The sequence below is a fragment of the Pyxicephalus adspersus genome, chromosome 2 (genome assembly GCF_032062135.1).
Source record: "Pyxicephalus adspersus chromosome 2, UCB_Pads_2.0, whole genome shotgun sequence".
NCBI lineage: Eukaryota > Metazoa > Chordata > Amphibia > Anura > Pyxicephalidae > Pyxicephalus > Pyxicephalus adspersus.
In genome coordinates this window covers 79235130-79252658 of record NC_092859.1, presented here as the reverse complement: position 1 = coordinate 79252658, position 17529 = coordinate 79235130, and the positions used below count along the sequence as shown (strand labels likewise).

Sequence of the window (17529 nt, the reverse complement as noted above, 5' to 3'; positions counted from 1 at the left end):
CACTGCAGTCTCTGCCCATGTTGGCCAGTCCCCTCATTCCGATGTAATCACACAATGCAGTCTGTTGGCGCCTTAAAGTACCCTCCCACTGTGAAACCAATGAAAGTAATTGATCTTACATGGGTAGCAAGCACATAATGGCCCTTGATTTAATAAAGCTCTCCAAGGCTGGAGGATACACTTTCATCAGTGAAGCTGGGAGATCCAGCAAACCCGGAATGGATCTGGTCCAGGATTTAAAACATTTGCTAACAAATAGCAAACTACTTTTAAGAAATCTATTACGGGTTTGCTGGATCACCCAACTTCACTGATGACAGGATATCCACTCCAGCCTTGGAGAGCTTTAAGAAATCAGCCCCCGTCTGTCTTTTTGAGGAGGGGTAGAATTTGTAGTCACAGAACATCTTCTTGCAAGTGATAGAATTCCTAACTTAGTAAATGTGGTGAAAATTCACTTTGCAATAAATTCTCAATCACCTGCAAGGAAATCTAAAAATAAACAAGATTTTTACTTGTACATGATTAAACAATTGAAATCAGTATAATTTATTTAGTAAGATAAGTGAAACATCACTTGCAAGGGGATAATTCACTTTGCTAAGTGAACAATATTTATTTAGAAAAGTAATAGGTTGTTTATTACAAAGGTAGTACTTAAAACTTACACACCAGTACTTTAAGAATTTGCTATGTTCTGTTTAGGGTTAAGCAAGGCTTTAAAACTTCCATTAACGTTTAGTGAATAATTTCACATTTACTTGAATTAATTACTTTACTTTTACAAAAAAATAAAACTATGAAAATACACTTACAATTTTAAGCTCTTCTATTTTTACAATTTCATCATAGTGTTTTTCAGGCTTCTCTGAAGTTTTGTGCAAAACATAATCTCCAAAGAAAAGATTGCGCATGTCTTCATCTTGCACCTCTCTTCCAATAACCAGATGAGTAAAGAGGTTGCTCATTTTCTCCTTAAACTGGGACTGTACAACATTCTAAAAGAAAAGTAGAGAAACAATATTATACCATTACAATGTATATACTAGTACAGACCCCTCATTACATTCACCAAACACTGTGATGTAATAAGGCACATGCAAATTACAGCAAGCCAGTAATTCAGCTCTGTCTGTCATATTAACAGTGACCTTTATGTCATGTGTTAATATTTTAATTTATGTGCATGACATTCAACAATCCCTCGGTGGATTATTTTTCAGATTTGTAACAATGCAAAACAAGTAAACATATCATTAAAAAAAAACCTTAGCATATTAAAACTGCACATCATACTTTAGTCTAAGTTTATATAAAAAGTAAAAAGTCTAAGTACTAAAATATATCTGCGGTTTAAAAACACAGTGAATATACCTTACTGGAAAGTAGTGTTCTGTATTTGAAAGAAATGGGCAGATAAAGAAGTTTGCAAATAGGTATCATTTTTGTAACGCCAAAGAGCATGTACTTTATATAGTCACTTTTCAAATATACATCAGGTGCAAACATACCTAAGTTATATGTTTTTACTTTCTTAGCTAGCTAAATTATATTTCTACTAGACTATAATGCCCAGTTATTGCTATGCTCATTTATGTATTTTTGACTATAAAAACATATCAATATGCACAATATGCATATTTAAAGAATGTAACAGTTATAAAGAGACATATAGGTCCATCTTTGTAGTAGCACAAAACCTATGTTTAGCAGCAGGAACCAAATAAAATACCAGTTGCCTCTGGGTAATAACCTCCCTAGAGGAAACCCCAAATGTGACTCGGGGTAGAAAAAAGTTGCTAAAAGCGGTAACCCCGAGTCACACTTGGGGTAGGTAAACCCATGGAAGGTAATAGTAAATAGAGCTTTACCTGATCCGCCGGCGTCCCACGTTGTCCATTGCTGCGATCTCTGTCTTCTTCTCTCTTCCTCCGGCTGGCTTCTACATCCGATGAGTCACCGGGGAGTTCCGGTAACGTTGGTGCGTTTGTACGTTGCCGGCCCGGTGGGGCGGGAAATTCTAAATCCATTTGTATTGCATTCAATACAAAAAAACTGTATTGAATGCAATACATTGGATTTATATGTGTAAAAGCAGTACATTGTTTTCAAGAACATTTATTTTACAGTATATATTTTAGTATGAGTATAATATGTATTTTTTTTAAAAATTAAAAATTTTTAATTTTAAAATATATAGATGTTTCAATTTATTCATTTTATTATTTTTACATGATTTTGTGTTTCACTTTATTATACTCATACTATTATGTTTATACTGTAAAATTAATTTTCATGAAAAACAATGTACCGCTTTTAAACATATAAAACCGGAAAGAAATGAACCGCTAGGGAGGTTAATTATCATAATATATAATTATATATAATTCACTGATGTTAAAAAGTTGTTAAGGGGGAGTCCATAGCTCATTGTGAGCTGTTACTCCTAAAAAAGGAGTTTTTTAGAGGAGGGGAAATGGAAAGAAAAGGCTACTTTTAAATTTCCCATACACACTATGACACTCAAAAATCCTAAACTGACATTTAGCAAGCAATATCCACATATCTGCTTAGGTTTGTATTTAGGTAAAAAGATCCCTCCTTTCCTGAATTTTTTGTGTACATAAAAGGTATGGTTCAGGTATTTTTTCAGTCTTCTTTTTCAGTAGGATTATTCAATCAATCAATTAAGCATCATATGCAGGTGGTAGGCATCTCTCTTTTTTTATCTAGTATTTGTTTCTTGGCTTCTGGATGCACTAAGGGCTACAGTTATATCTGCCGGTCTTTTCTATATTGGTTGCTTTATGTTTCCTAATCTTGTCTGTAAGTCTTTTTTTTTTTTTTTTTTTTTTAGTGTTGGTGGGATTTTTGTTGCTGCCTCTTCTGGATGGATTAGTCACCCCAATCTAATGAGAAACACTCTCACGTAAGGCATTTGAAAGTTTTGTGTTGGTCAGTTCCTTACTGGGCCTGATTTAATAACGCTCTCCAACGCTTGAGAGGATACACTTTCATCAGTGAAGCTAGGATGTTCCAGCAAACCTGGAATAGATTTCTTAAAAGTCATTTGCTATATGTTAGCAAATGTTTTCAATCCTGGACCACATTCATTCCAGGTTTGTTGGATCATCAAGCTTCACTGATGAAAATGTATCCTCTCCAGCGTTGGAGAGCTTTAATAAATCAGGGCCAATGTATCTGCAGTCTTCACATTTAAGAACACATTTTATCTTTCTCCTCCACAGTTATGTACAGTATAAATGCTCATTCAAAGCCCAGATTTTCCCAAAATAATCAAATTTGATTTTTTTCTTGTCATCACACATAGGGCCTGATGACATTTAACCCTTACATTTTTCTAATACCAATTAAACCACAGTTAAAATAATTGAAGAATTACAGATTGTTGTATATTTTGTCACAGAAGATGTCATTGACATTGTATGGTCTTCTGTATATACTAAGCTATCTTCTGTTACATCTAAAAGAGTTTTATGGCTATGGCCCTGGGTAACAGACCATTAATGTTAGCAATATTGCTTCTGAGAGCTAGTCTCTTTGTGGAACCTCTTGTTGGATAAGAATTACTCTTTCTCAGAATTTTCCATTCTGTTGCTTAAAGTCAATGCATTTTGCATTCCTACCTGATTTGTCCAGTTATTTCCAATCCTTATGCTAATACAGAAAAGTCTAAAAAGGAAACTGATGGTAAGCATAAATACAAATTCCAATTTGTTTTGTTATCTTTGTTCACAACAGAGAAAATTCTGCTCAAAGACAATAATAAAAAACCTTAAGAGAAGTTGTACCATTTCCAGACTTCTATAAAATTGGCTGTAGTACTAACTGAAAGCATTGTCAATATATTGTTACATCTAGCTGTGCATTATTATTTTATTGTTATGATTAAGTAAATAGAACCTCTGAATTCAGTGCGGACCAGTAATGTTTTCTAAACACCTCTGACTTTTTTGGCAATTTTGAAAAACTTCTGAAACTTTTCATTAAATATTTGCTAAGGGTATTAGCTTTTTGAAATGTACAATGGTGTAGTGCATCAATATCCCAATTACCTGTGGAAATCAGGACAATTTGCTTACCCAGCACACCTAGATATATTGGTGTGCTACAGTAGAAACAAATTCTTTGTAAATAAAGAGACTTTATTGACTAAAAAAGCAAAACACATTGCCTTTATCAGTGATAAGTTTTCCTGTTTTACAGTCTGTAAATAGGCTAATTGTTGTTCGGAATTATTCCACTCTCTTTGATTTAACTGTTATTAGCAGAATGGATAAGGGAGTCATCTTATTTCAGCAAAGTGAGGGGATGCTGTGTGCAGATTACACTCGGCAACACCCACTGACATCCCTACTTTGCAGAGGCCTCTACAGGGACAATAATTATAAGATGCTGCCTTTTGTTTGGCATTATGATGTATAGAAATATGCTGTTAATTACTGTGACTGCAGTCAGTAGCCAGAAATGTCAGTGTTTGAAATTTAATTAGTGTCTGTAAAGATTTTTTAAAGCGACTCATTTAGTCAGTTCACTGGAACAGGACACATTAAGTTAATTGTCTTCAACATAGTACTTTGTAAGTTATCGGGGAGAAACATCCAGCTTCATAGCTAAGCTCTCTACTTGACACACAAGTAAGCACAGCTAACAAAGCCCCCAGATAAATTCTCCTTTATGCTTTCTCTTGAAACATGTTGCACCCTAGGTGATTGAAACTCAGTGTTTTATAATGTTTAGACTAGGGAAGGTTCATCCACAAGTTGGGAAACAGGTTTCAGGACTTGGAACAATACTCCTCTCAAGGTCTATTTTTCTCCCACTAGTTGAAGCAAACTATAAAAGCATGCCCTGGCTGTGCTCATCCATACAGTTGACCTAGATGCAAAGTCTCCTGATGCTTAAGCAACGCAGGTACATTTTTCTTTTATGATCAATTCTCCTGCTAGTACAGAACATGAATAATTAGATAGCAGATGCCATACCTTTCATTTTGCAAAGCACTACTGGCTGTGAAGACAATCTCTGTTAAATGGCTTGCCAGAACAGCTATGCCCCTAAAGTATAATTATGAAAGGCTAGGGTATGAATATTGCACATGATGCTTGAATAAACAATGCTACCTATATCAATGACACAACCTGCTCACCCAGTTGTCATAACATTAATATTAACTAGCAGCTGCGTTTTTGCACATCAGATGTTTAAAAATTTTAAGCTGGCTGCCCAGCGCAAAATGTAAGAACAATAAGAAAAAAGTGAATTGAGATGGATTTTAAAAAAAATCTTAACAATTTATATAATACATTTGCGAACTGGAAAGATAAATAAAGCTGCCATTTTTACTGCTTTAGAAAGATTGTCTGATTTGCTCTAAACACTCTCTGCTAAGGAACCATGAAGGTAGAGAATTAGTTTTAGTTTCAGCTAATGTGGACAGGCAGAAGTGATATTCAGCATCATAAACCCACAGTAGCTAATCAGCTCAGCATCACTAGACATCAGAAATATCAATGTAACTTTATTGGGGTAGCCACAAATCAGTTCTAAAGTCAATAGAGAGGTTCACACAATGATATTCTTCATGAAAATATTAGCTGTGTCTGGCTACTACATCTTATTAGTCAATGACTTTGAAAAATGATTTTTTACGGGAAAGTAAGAACCAATAGATTGTCCCCTAAAGTTCCTTGGGAAACCATCACTTTAAGGATGTTCAGCAAGACATAAAATGTCAGCTTAAAACTACTATAGGGAAAAGTTCCATTATAAACACCAGATATACATTAATAAAGTAACAAAACCAGTGCCTGCACAAACACTGAATTCAAATAATTTTTTGCAATTAAACAGAACCTATTTCTAATTGGTAAACCACATATTCTTCAAATTTCTGTACACACACCACTATTCAGTTTTTTGGGGAGGGCATCGGAAGAGTCAGATGCTGGAATTTTTTTAATGTATGGGATGGGAGTAGCGGTACAGAAAAAGGGGCTTTCAGCGGGCTTCCTGAATATTAGACCCGTGCTTTAGGCAATCTAAAGCAACTTACCCAGTAAAGACCAAGCACCATGAATGGTGGAGAAAGAGCAAAAAAATCCCACTTGCTATGTGATTGTTTAGAATTCTTTTGAAGTTAATTATTGGATGCTGGAATTTTTAAACGTATAGGGCAGGTGTGCAGATGCAAATAGGGGAGTGCATTCATTGTAGAAGAAGACAGCTTCCTGACTTTTAGAAAAGGAATCCTTGACTGCTGGAAACATGCATAGAATGTATAATTATAAGATAATTTACATGAATCCTCCCCCCCTGGGCCAACAAACTGTTTTACTGACCCTTTTTAGAGCTGACTTTCTAGACTTAAAGTGCTTTCCTACCTTCCTCCTGTTGTCTTTCACATCTCTGCCCCATTTTGCTTTTCTTTTACAGGTTGTCACTGCTTTGTTGACATTTTTATATGGACTGGTTGAAAGTCTGTCTGGAACTTATGGTGAAGACATGTTATTAAAGGTATATTTTGGGTGTAAATGGGGTTGTATATATCAGGGCTGCATGCCCATTGGCAAAGAAAACAGTGTAAAGCATATCAATTAACTGGTGGCTGAATACCCATCGGCAGACCCTTCTCTGTGAGCCTGTTGGTTTTATGTACTTCTTCCGAATATTATGCAATATTTCTGGACCCATAATCCCTGGTTACCTTGAAAAATTGTTCTTGTGATCACATTATCTTAGTATTCTAATACTCTATCAAAAGTGTTTCGCCTCATGCACAGAGAGAATAATGAGTAAAGCGGCCCTTAACTTAAAAAAAAGAGAAAAAACAGCCCAGTATATTTCCCTTTAAAAACTTGAATAGGGGTTTTGTCCCATAGTTAGTTATTTAGTTCGGTTTTATTGCAAATATTGTTGGTCATATAAATAAGAAAAGGAAAAATGTTTAGGCACGGATGATATTATTTCTGATCATACATATATTCTGTATGCGTTTCTCTGCAACAATTTGAATGTAAAAATTTTGTCAAACGATTCTTTTTTGATTTTTGCAGTTGCAAATATATTTTTTTGTAATATTTCTTTTTGTGTATGATTGCTGTTCTATACTCATTTGTATTTTGTTACTTTGCCTTCAATAAAAAGCATATTAAAAAAAATCTCCCCATAGCACGTGGTGTTTAAAGGGCTAACTAAAGAGAAATAGGAGGGAAGCTTATAAGGCTAGTAGAGCGGAGTTTACTTAGAGTGTGGAACTTGATCATCAAGTCTGGAAGTTTCATCCCACCCTCATGCCTCTGATTGCCTGTGTCTTTTTTTTCCTATCGATATTTTTTATGTCTGTTACGGCCTTATTGGTTGTTTGGTACCTTGCTGGCTTGGATTGTTTTACACTTTAAGCCCTCTGGAACTTGGGTTGGGTGAAGGCCTGTCTGAAATATTTGCTGAAGATGGGTGTTTGATATTGTCATGAAGTTATGTATTGTAATAAAGTTGGAGTTTGTTAAAAAGGGTCTGATTAACAATAAAGCTGTGGCCTTGCCGTCCTCAAGATACAATTGCCTGGGTTGGTATGTCAATTAGAAAGACTGGAAGGGAAGTTTGGTGAAAACAAAAAGGGTATTGAACTATGATTCTCAGCATATACAGTACACGTATACTGTTTATAATGCATGTTGCAGATTTTACTGTCGTATTCATGTGTCTCTGAACTCACCCTTTTCCCACCCCAATAAACAAAAAAAACTATTTTATATTAACAAAGTCCTGATTTATCAAGTTTTTTTTAACAGACAAAAATAGTAAACCAGAGAGGGGCTTTCAATTCTGCTTAAAGGTCACATGCCATGAGCAATAATAAATATATTTTTTCTGCATCTATTGTGTGCTTCAACCTTTTCATCCTGTCATTTAGATAGTAAAATACCTAACTCCTACACACAGATGATAAGGCCATTAAAATGTGTGTGATAGAAGTAGATATATTCCAAGAACCAGAGTGAACAGGCTTGTCTTTGCTAGGACACATTGACTGAAAGCAGTGTACAGGAAGAAAAGCTTATTTAGTAAGCTAATGCAAAGGACAATGGCAACATGCAAAATGCAGAAATCCATAAAAAAAAAGATTTAAAAAGATTTTAATTTATTCATTGGGGAATTATAAAGATAAATAACAATGTTGTTAAAAGTTCTTACAAATGATTAGAGAAATGCAAGATATTTTTCAGGTTTCTTTGGTATCCTCAAATATTCTGTATTTACTCAATTGTGGTGTTGGTGTTCGAATTCAGGTTGTCTTTATATTCGACCCGAATATGGCTGTTCGAATTGGGATAGACCCAACCCGAAAAACACAGGATTTGATGGAGCAAATTCATGTATACAAAAATTTGTTTGAAAAAAAATTAATGTTAATGTAGCTTATTGATTGCGTGTGATTTGTGTAACTAACTTTTCTTTTTTAACAGGTTATCCCACAATGACAGGATACTAGTGCAGGGGATCTTTCAATTAATGTGGCCGCGGTCCCATTCACTGAGAACAGTGTGCGATCCTCAGCACTAGAGGTTAAATGGGGACAAGTCTGCCCATTCAAAACCTATAGTGCTCTACGAAAGCTTTCCTCAGCCAATCAGAGAGCACTATCCCTATTCCTGGATAAAGTTTCTCAATCCAGGAACACAGGACTCCTGTGTTCTTTGATAGAGAAACTCTATCCAAGAACACATACAACTAGTAAAGGGCTGCAAGACCAATCAGGGAACAGAGCTGTCAGCTCTGCTCCCCTGATTGCTCTTGTAGTTCTTCACAGTCCCGAAAAATAACCTGAATTTTCCCACCATTGACTTTCACTTTGGTGTTAGAATTCGGCATTCAATCACCCGAACAATATCTTCCTATTCGATCGAATAGCTGTCGAATCGAATAGTGAGATATTCGATCAACACTACTCAATTGTCCTTTAAAAAATAAAAAAGTAATTATGGAAAAATGTGAAAAATGTACCAGCCTGACACATACGTTTAAATGGCATCATTTATTTGGCTTATGCTAATGAGATTTGTGCATACAGGCACATTGTTTTAAATCTACCTTCTTTAAAAGAAAACACATTTCATATATACTCAACGATAAACCAAACTGAATACAAACGTAGGTACCTACTTTTATTAAAAAAATAGGAAAACTACATTGACTCGAGCATCTAAATTTTTACATCAACATGTTGATTTTTGCTTTTCTGTCCACTGCAAAAGTATTAAGGTTTGAAGAGTATATTCAGTAATAAATCTCAGTATGAATTCACTGACCTAAATTATTAATGATACTTCCACTGCTAATAGCAGGTAAACTAATCATGTAATCTGGTAACCACCTAGGTGGATACTACAAGGGGAGTTTTGAAAAAAAGTTAGCACTGTAAATTTAAAGTAAACCCAATTATTCAAATGTAGGTTTAGAGATCCTGCCATGAAAGTCCTTGTTCAATGTAGGGTGACAATGATCTGTCCTGTCCATTGTCATCCTGTTACATAGGCTTTCATAGAGACTACAAGTGGCCATTTTACCAACATTGTATAGGTATGGTTCACTGTAGTCACCATTGGCAAACCCACATTGAGAAATGCTATGTAGCCATTGCTCAAGTGCATTTAATCAGGAAATTGCTGCAAAGATTCATAGGAGAGCATTAAAATACAACAAAGGATGAAAATAAGAAAAACAAGTACCTAAATAGAAAAATGTCAATGGTTGATAATACATAATGAATTAGGAACTAAATGTATTTCAGTTAGACAAGTGCTTCAACTCATCCAGGACATTGACAGCAGTGCAATTCTACTGTTAATTGATCAGGCAAAAGGTTAGGATGGAGAATAAAAATATAAAGTTGCTGGCGTAGCTACTTTAGCTAGTCATTTTTTGCATCCTTTTTTCTACATTATGTCAAAAATTCTACAAATAAAGCTGCAAATTTCTATATAGATCTGCAGCTGAATAACAGTTGGTGATTATATTTACATGGTAAAATTTTGGGATCTGTCAGCTTGTAGGTGTTTTCCCATTTATATGTAAAAACAACATTTATACCTTTTTCATATAATTAGAATATGTGTTCAATATCAACACACCATAGTTGCAAACAACATGACAGCAAAACCTGTACCTTCACTATCTGGAAAAACTTTCTTCGGTCTTGACTGTTGACAAGCCTGTCACAGAACACTCTGTAGACCTCATGAATCCATAGTCTCATTAATTTTTCTGCTCCTGCAGAGCTCTGGTCTATTTGAGTGGGTTTCAAGAGCATAATTCCCTATGAGTAAATGCCATTAAATGACTTAGCATATTATCAAATTATTGATGAAAACTGGAAATAATCAAGTACAATTTATATTACACAAAGATAAAAATAGTTTAAGGTATCTGTTGCTTTTTAGGTATCTACCAAACATGTTATTTTATTGATATCTTTAACCTTTCAGATTCATCCACCTTTCCTAGATTTAGCACGTATCACTCTTCTGCTGATAGAACACGTAAAATATAAGTGGTGTGATTTTTTAAAATATTTTTAGGTGTAGTTTACCCTTGCATTATTCCCTCTCTAGCCTTAATGTATGTTAAAAATCACCTGATGCCAGCAATATGGTAACCTGCTGAGATCCTAGCGATATAGGTGACTGATCAAGCTTGGTAAAAGTAGTAAAATTAAACACCATGAATTTAAGTTTTTATTTAGCTCAGAGATTGTGACTTTTTTTACCTGTATGACACGAGAAAAATCTCTTAAACTGAATATATAGTGTGATCTTGAAGGCATAGGCAGAAAGGCAGCTATAACTTGTCTGTAGAGATCCATTGTGGCCCACACAAATATCTGGCAAATAAATTAAAAGAACAACACAATGACTGTTTTTGCCTTCAAAGGAAGTTGTACATCTGTCAATATAATAACAGTAAAAAATATGTGATTTCACAGATGGACATTGATGAACAAAAGCAAAGGATCACAGTCTGTTAAAGAAAATGAAACACCATGGACAATGTCATGGAAACAAGTATTTCAACCTTAACTAAATCAATTTTCCATTTAGGAGGTTAAGTGTACCTTTTTATCATTTCCTAAAGCCCAATCTTTAAAAGTATCATTTCTATAGGCTAAATATGAACACACTGCTGCCTTCATGTGTGGTGTCCTTGGCTCGCCAAGGAGAGTGAGAAAAATTTCAAAAGGAAGTCTCCAGCGGCTTTTAATGTTTGCCCTTTGATCGTGCGCCTTTTACAGTCCTTGCAAAGTACCAATTTGACTAGCTTTCTGTTGATATTTGATGACCTGGATGCAAAAAGCATAATAGGAAGCAAATGATAAAAAGAAACAACAATCTACCTACATAGTGATTTTCTTTAAGCACCAGGTTTTGTATGAGCATTTTAGTCTCTCACATTTATTTTATTTTCAGCTGAAGTAACCTCAAGCTAATTGTATTCTGTTGGATGCTAAAACATGGAGGCATTTGATTGCCTCTGTCACTGGCGCTGTTTTGTACTTCGGCTTAACTAAACAAAATGAAACCCAGATTCACGCCTGAATATGTAAAAAGAATAGCAATAGTTTACATTATCTCAAAGAGGCATTTTAACGAGCCCATTCTGACTATACACAGGGCTACAGGAGCATTTCTGTAAACAGAAAACAAAATGAAATGCTTCTTACAACATAGACAATAAAAAGTACTAAACTAATAATACAAAGAGTTCATGTAGCTTTGTTGAAAAGAAACATTCTGCTATATCAAGGGATTATAAACTTGGCTGTGGATGCTTTTCACACGTACGAGGTACAAATGGGCAACATAGCCACTTTCCTTTACATTCAGGCTTACTTAATTGGGAAAGAGGTACATGCATTTAGTTGGTGTCAATAAGTAATATAAAAATATTATTGCTATTTCGAGGTCTTTGGATTGTATTGAAGTCAGAACAGGTTCTACGTAAACTTGCAAGTTTCATCTTATTTAGCATTATCAGGAGTTGTGCACTGGATGCAATAATAAAATTGTACTTTGAGCCATTGTTTACCATATACTGCAGAAAGCCTTAGGTCAGGTTCAGGCCTGCAATGAGATCAAGTGATCCCATATGGCTCCCAGTGGCTCTTTGCAGTAATGCTTGCACATTTGACAGCAGGCAACAGTGAGAAGCATTGAAGTTAATTTATTTTGTATTATGCTAATATGGGTGGTTGCTACATGTAGTGTCTCCCCAAAAGCACCAGTTCACTGGTATGAGGAACCAGTAGCCACAGTGCAACCTCATTGCCAGTCTGAACATCCATATGATACCATCTTCATTGTTAACTGGGGTCAATTGTACACATTTGACACAATTGTTATGACACTATTGGGTACAAATTAAACAATAAACAGCATAATGACCAATGCTAAAAGCACGTTACTGCAACACATGGGTAAAAAAACTGTATATATGTGTAGTAGTGCATTACATTACAAAGTTAGTTGTACCCCAACACACAATTCAATACATATGTTGTTATGTGTGTGGCATTGCACAAAATGCTAGACTTATTGGATTTGTTGACAATCTATTCATTTTAAAAGGGCTGCTTACCAAAATGCTTGTCAAACACAAAATTACACATACTGCAGCACTCTGCATTATGCTGTAAGTGGTCCCTTGTATACACTTTTTAAATTTTTGACATTAATCCTTTCTTGAAAGAAATAACACCAGTGCTGATCTATTTATTGAAATTCAAGCTAAATGATGTTATTCTGCCCCTCTGTCTTCAGAAATGTGAACTGCTGTTCCAAAACAAGTAGATTATAGTGAATGTAAACCTATTTGTTTAAATGTATGCCTCTAAGTGTATTAGTAATACATAAATTCAGTGTTGCATAAATCACTTTAAGGAAACCAGTATTTTTGCTATTTTGGTGTATATTTTGTTGTAGTAACATGGTCATTGCTATTCGCTCAGCATTGTGCTGTCCACTTTGTAGGCAGAGATCATACTAAGCATATGACACATCCTGCATACATCACCACCACATTTTACTGACCATTAGCCCTTACCTTTAAGAGCGAATGTCGGTGCAAGCCTGTGATCAACCTATTTCTGTCTTCTGGTAAGTATAAAATCCAACTTTTGAACATAATAAGAGGTAATGACTTTTACAAAGAGAAGGGGTCCAGACATCATAAGCAGGGTTTGATGATCTCCAAAGGTCCCCTTTAAGCCATAACAGACTATTGTTTAGAAAACACTGATCATAGAACCCTTGTATACTTGTCATGTATCAGTAACTACTTTGAGATTTTTTTTAATAATGTCATTACTAAAATTATCCAGGTCCTATATATTTTTTATGGGTCATCCTTTAGCAGGTGACACATGATTACCTGAGACACAGAGTCTAGGTGGCTCCTGGTCTTCACCAGATAACCTTGCAAAAAGTGTTGGGCCAGAGACTCTAGCGATTACCGGACTACTTTGCTGCAAAGAGTTTACCAGGTTGCAGCCCCCAGGCTTTCTACCAGGGTTGACAGGGATTAGATGTCTTCAGTGTAGGAATGGCTAATCAGACAGGAACAAAAAAAAGTCTAGGGGTTCAACAGGACATGCAGCAACCAAGGCAAAGCCATGTAAGAGGCTGAGGTCAGGGCAGGTAGCAATCACAGGCAAAGTCAAGGCCAAGACAAGGTCAAAATCCAGGGAACGCTGGGCTAAATAGCAGATAGCCTGATAAGGATCCAGGAACCAGAGCCTGGAACATGAAAGGTTTAAATAAAACTAGTAGCAAATAGTGGGACAGGATCGTGACCAGAAACTAATCTGCTCACTGGATTCAAGGCTTCCCTTGCAGTTACACACACTGGCCCTGATTTATTAAAGCTCTCCAAGGATGGAGAGAATACACTTTCACCAGTGAAGCTGGGTGGTCCAACAAACCTGGCATGGATCTGGTCCAGGATTCAAAGCATTTGCTAGCAAATAGCAAATGACATTGAAGAAATCTATTCCAGCTTCACTGGTGAAAGTGTATTCTCTCCAGCCTTGGAGAGCTTTAATAGATCAGGCCTACTGTGCCAGGAATGCAGAGCTAGACAGAGTGCATACAACTAAAGGGAGGATGGGGATGCTGCAAGGTGCTAGGATCTGTGGATGCAGTGGTAACAATAGTCCTATATGCTGGTTTATTGAACAATAAGGACATTAAGAACAGCAATAATATATAGCAGCCATTTAGTTTGCATTTACACTGGAGACAAAGGATGATTTCTCAGTAGCTACTACTATTTATTGCACTTTTGCACAGACTAGATTTTAACTGAGAGGATCATTAAAGGTTTTTTCAGGTGGTGAGAATCTTAAGTGTGTATAGATCCTATCTCTACTAATAAGCCTGTTGCTTAGACGTAAGTTTCTTTGCCAGCAAATTTCTTTTTTGTCTTATATTTTTCTAATTGCTGTACAATTTGCCATATTGAGAAATGTATTTAGATGTAAGCACAAGCTAGGAGCTAGGCGTAGCCTTTTCATTGCAAAAGTCACATTGTGAAAATTAGACTTCTGGTTTGAGTGTCAGCTAATAAACAATAATCTAAATGTCTCTTTGCAAGGAACATTATATGTGACTTAGATCTCAAACTGCGTATTTTTCAAAGCTGGTTTCATCATGCATTTACAATGCAATGCAGCATACAGTCATTCTGGATGCCTTTCAAACAATAAACCTGGCAGCCAAGAAATTAACAATATTGTTAAAAACAATGCTATAAAAGCTATTTAAAAATGACAATTAGTTGTTGGCACTTAATTATTAAGCAATGTTACTTTGCATAAATCATTTTTATAGTACTTATATCCTTTTATTTGTGTGTGTAAATGTAACTGACAAACAATGATATTTTATGGTCTATAAGCATTCATAAAGAAAGAAAGAATATTTACTGTTTGGCTACAAAATATGAATGCTTTGGGTCAATTCCAACAATATGGTCAATGAGTTTTGAAAACTAATGTTAAAGTATGTGTTGACCTTCCTAAACCCTGTGAAATATACAATGAGGGTGAATTTGAACTTCTGTGAGCAGTGTAATATGCTTTCAAATGTTTTTTGGAATTTTTTAAAATTTACTTTCATCTTGACCAACTGAGGTCTTACCGATAGAAGCTAAAATAAATCTTATGGAACAAATTTTTCTTTTTTAAAAAAAAAACTAATTTTATTGTGGGATTTCAGTACAATAGGGAAGGGAAATAAAACAACAAAGCATAGTACAAAACCAATGAGTAAATGGAGTATTTCCATTCTCCAATTACAACATATAGTAACAAAATAGTTCCATTTTTTTCACCTCGTATTATACATAAAACCAGGGAGAGATGATAAATAAAAAAGGGGGAGAGGAGCAAAACAAATAAAAAGTAGGCAATCTAGGTATAAAAAAGAATGCAATATTACAGAGACATGTAACATAAAGGTAAATAAAGTATAATAAATTAACATAACATAAAATTAATATAACATAAAAAAAACATAGTTTTTGCTTCTCCAAGACTCAATATCATGTTTATGTTTATCTCACTGGACATCAAGCTAAAGTGTGATTCATGTATCAAGGTATAATTACGTACCACAAAAAAATTTAGAAAAAGTTAATTGCAGCACCGAATTGGAAGTTCCCGAGGAATCAAAAAATCTGCTATCACCCTAGTGCTCTATGACGACGAATCATGGAAAGCTGGCCTTCAAAAAAAATGCTATCCAAGTATCAGAAAATTTTGGAGAGTGAGTTTCCATATGCAATGAAGCTTCAGTCTTAACTATTACCATTAGTCTATAAAGCATTTGTTGTAGATTTAGATTAGGAGGGGTTGAATTAAGCCAGTTCTGCATAATTTTATCTTTTCATCAGTAGTATTTTAGGGATGATCAGAGAAATGAATTAATTTGAAGTTCTAGGACAGTACAAAAAGTAGAGATTAGTGAGAATGAAAGTCCAACCAATAGGTCAACTTATTTTGATGTTTGTAGCGGCACACTCTCTCTTGGTATTTTACAGCATTACTGTTCTTCCCTGTGCCTTCTTTTTTGTGCCTTTGTGCCTTAACTACCGGTAGTACTAATAATATTACTACCAACTAGCATTTAAATAGCGTCGAGATATTACACAAAGCTTTAAAAAAGTCCATTGTCATATGGACTCAAAGGGACATATTATCCGACATAAAAAAGCATTGCAGGTGCACATGTTTGCCTATACCCTTTTCCTCACAAACCCCAACAGATTTCACAGAGATTCAACCACTAAATGAACCACCTTCTTCTTATAATTATGAATGGGTTTACAGTACCTCAGTAGCTCAGAACTGCACCGAGTAATACCAGTGCTTAAATTTATTACAGCCTGATTGTATTTCTTATCTTAATCCCCCTTCTCTGTATATTACAGCAATAGTAATCTTTGCTTTATGTCACAAGTTACTGGTTTAGCCCAATATTACCATATAGACTATATTAGCAATATGTGTTACTAGTTACAGTAAAAGCTATCATCCTTGAATGGGCTTAGGGTGACGAAACTCGTGTTTCACACATACCCACAACATATTTAAGCAAGGTCAGATTTTGGGTGTATTAGTTAGGTTTAAAGAGAAAGCAGTATACAATTTAAATAGGAATATAAGTAATCTATTTACATATTTTATTTTAAAACTGTATATGACATGCATACATTTTGCAAACTAAATTTCAATTTAAAAATAAAAACAATGATGACCACATTTGGTTGTTTCAGTCAGTGGTATCACATTTCAATTGCCAGACATGGTGTCTGAGTTTATTATTTTTGGGTCCAATTTAAACATAAAATACATCATTCCTAACCTGTGAATGAAAAAATACCGAATCGGTCAGCATGTATATTATGGCAACATTGATGGACACTGGGTGCAATATTTTTTTCCACCTAACTTTGCACATAGATTGTTACACCTAAAACTCCATAGCTCCCAACAGTCTTATTTGGATTGATTGGCCATCTTTTGGAACTGAATCCTTCTGTCCTTTTATCCTCCTAGTTTTCCCTGCTTTTGGTCTGATCTTTATAAAATAAACTATTTACCTACCAAAAGTACACTAATCCTTTTATCCAACCTCTATATTAGGGTTTGTTTTTTTTTTGCTATTTATGAAAGGGGTAAATTGAAGCATATGGTGGTTAAAACAATCATTTTTTGCATATACATTTTTAATAATATGCAAATTGGTGAAATGGGCAGTTGGGGTTTCCCTTTTTTATATAAACATTGTGCTATAAAGTATCTCTCTTTCCGATTTCTGAAAATTGGGAGATATGTAACTCCTAGGTGTGGTGCCATTGGTGCAACTACCCATTGGCTGCAGAACCTTCCTCCCTTCTGTCTGCCGTCCTTTTATTTTTCATTTTCATTTCTCATCTCTTTTTTGACGCTTTTTT

General features: G+C 35.1%; 1 protein-coding gene across 1 annotated transcript in view; it reads right to left on the bottom strand.

The window, feature by feature from the left end:
- Positions 1 to 17529, bottom strand: part of LOC140323815 (dynein axonemal heavy chain 3-like) — a 333376-nt gene that overhangs the window by 184928 nt on the left and 130919 nt on the right. Inside the window, exons 19-21 of the mRNA XM_072401190.1 lie at positions 10790 to 10903; positions 10190 to 10339; positions 816 to 998 (exon numbers count right to left, since the gene is read on the bottom strand). Coding sequence (XP_072257291.1) covers positions 816 to 998; positions 10190 to 10339; positions 10790 to 10903 — 447 coding nt within the window. The remainder of the gene's footprint in view (positions 1 to 815; positions 999 to 10189; positions 10340 to 10789; positions 10904 to 17529) is intronic.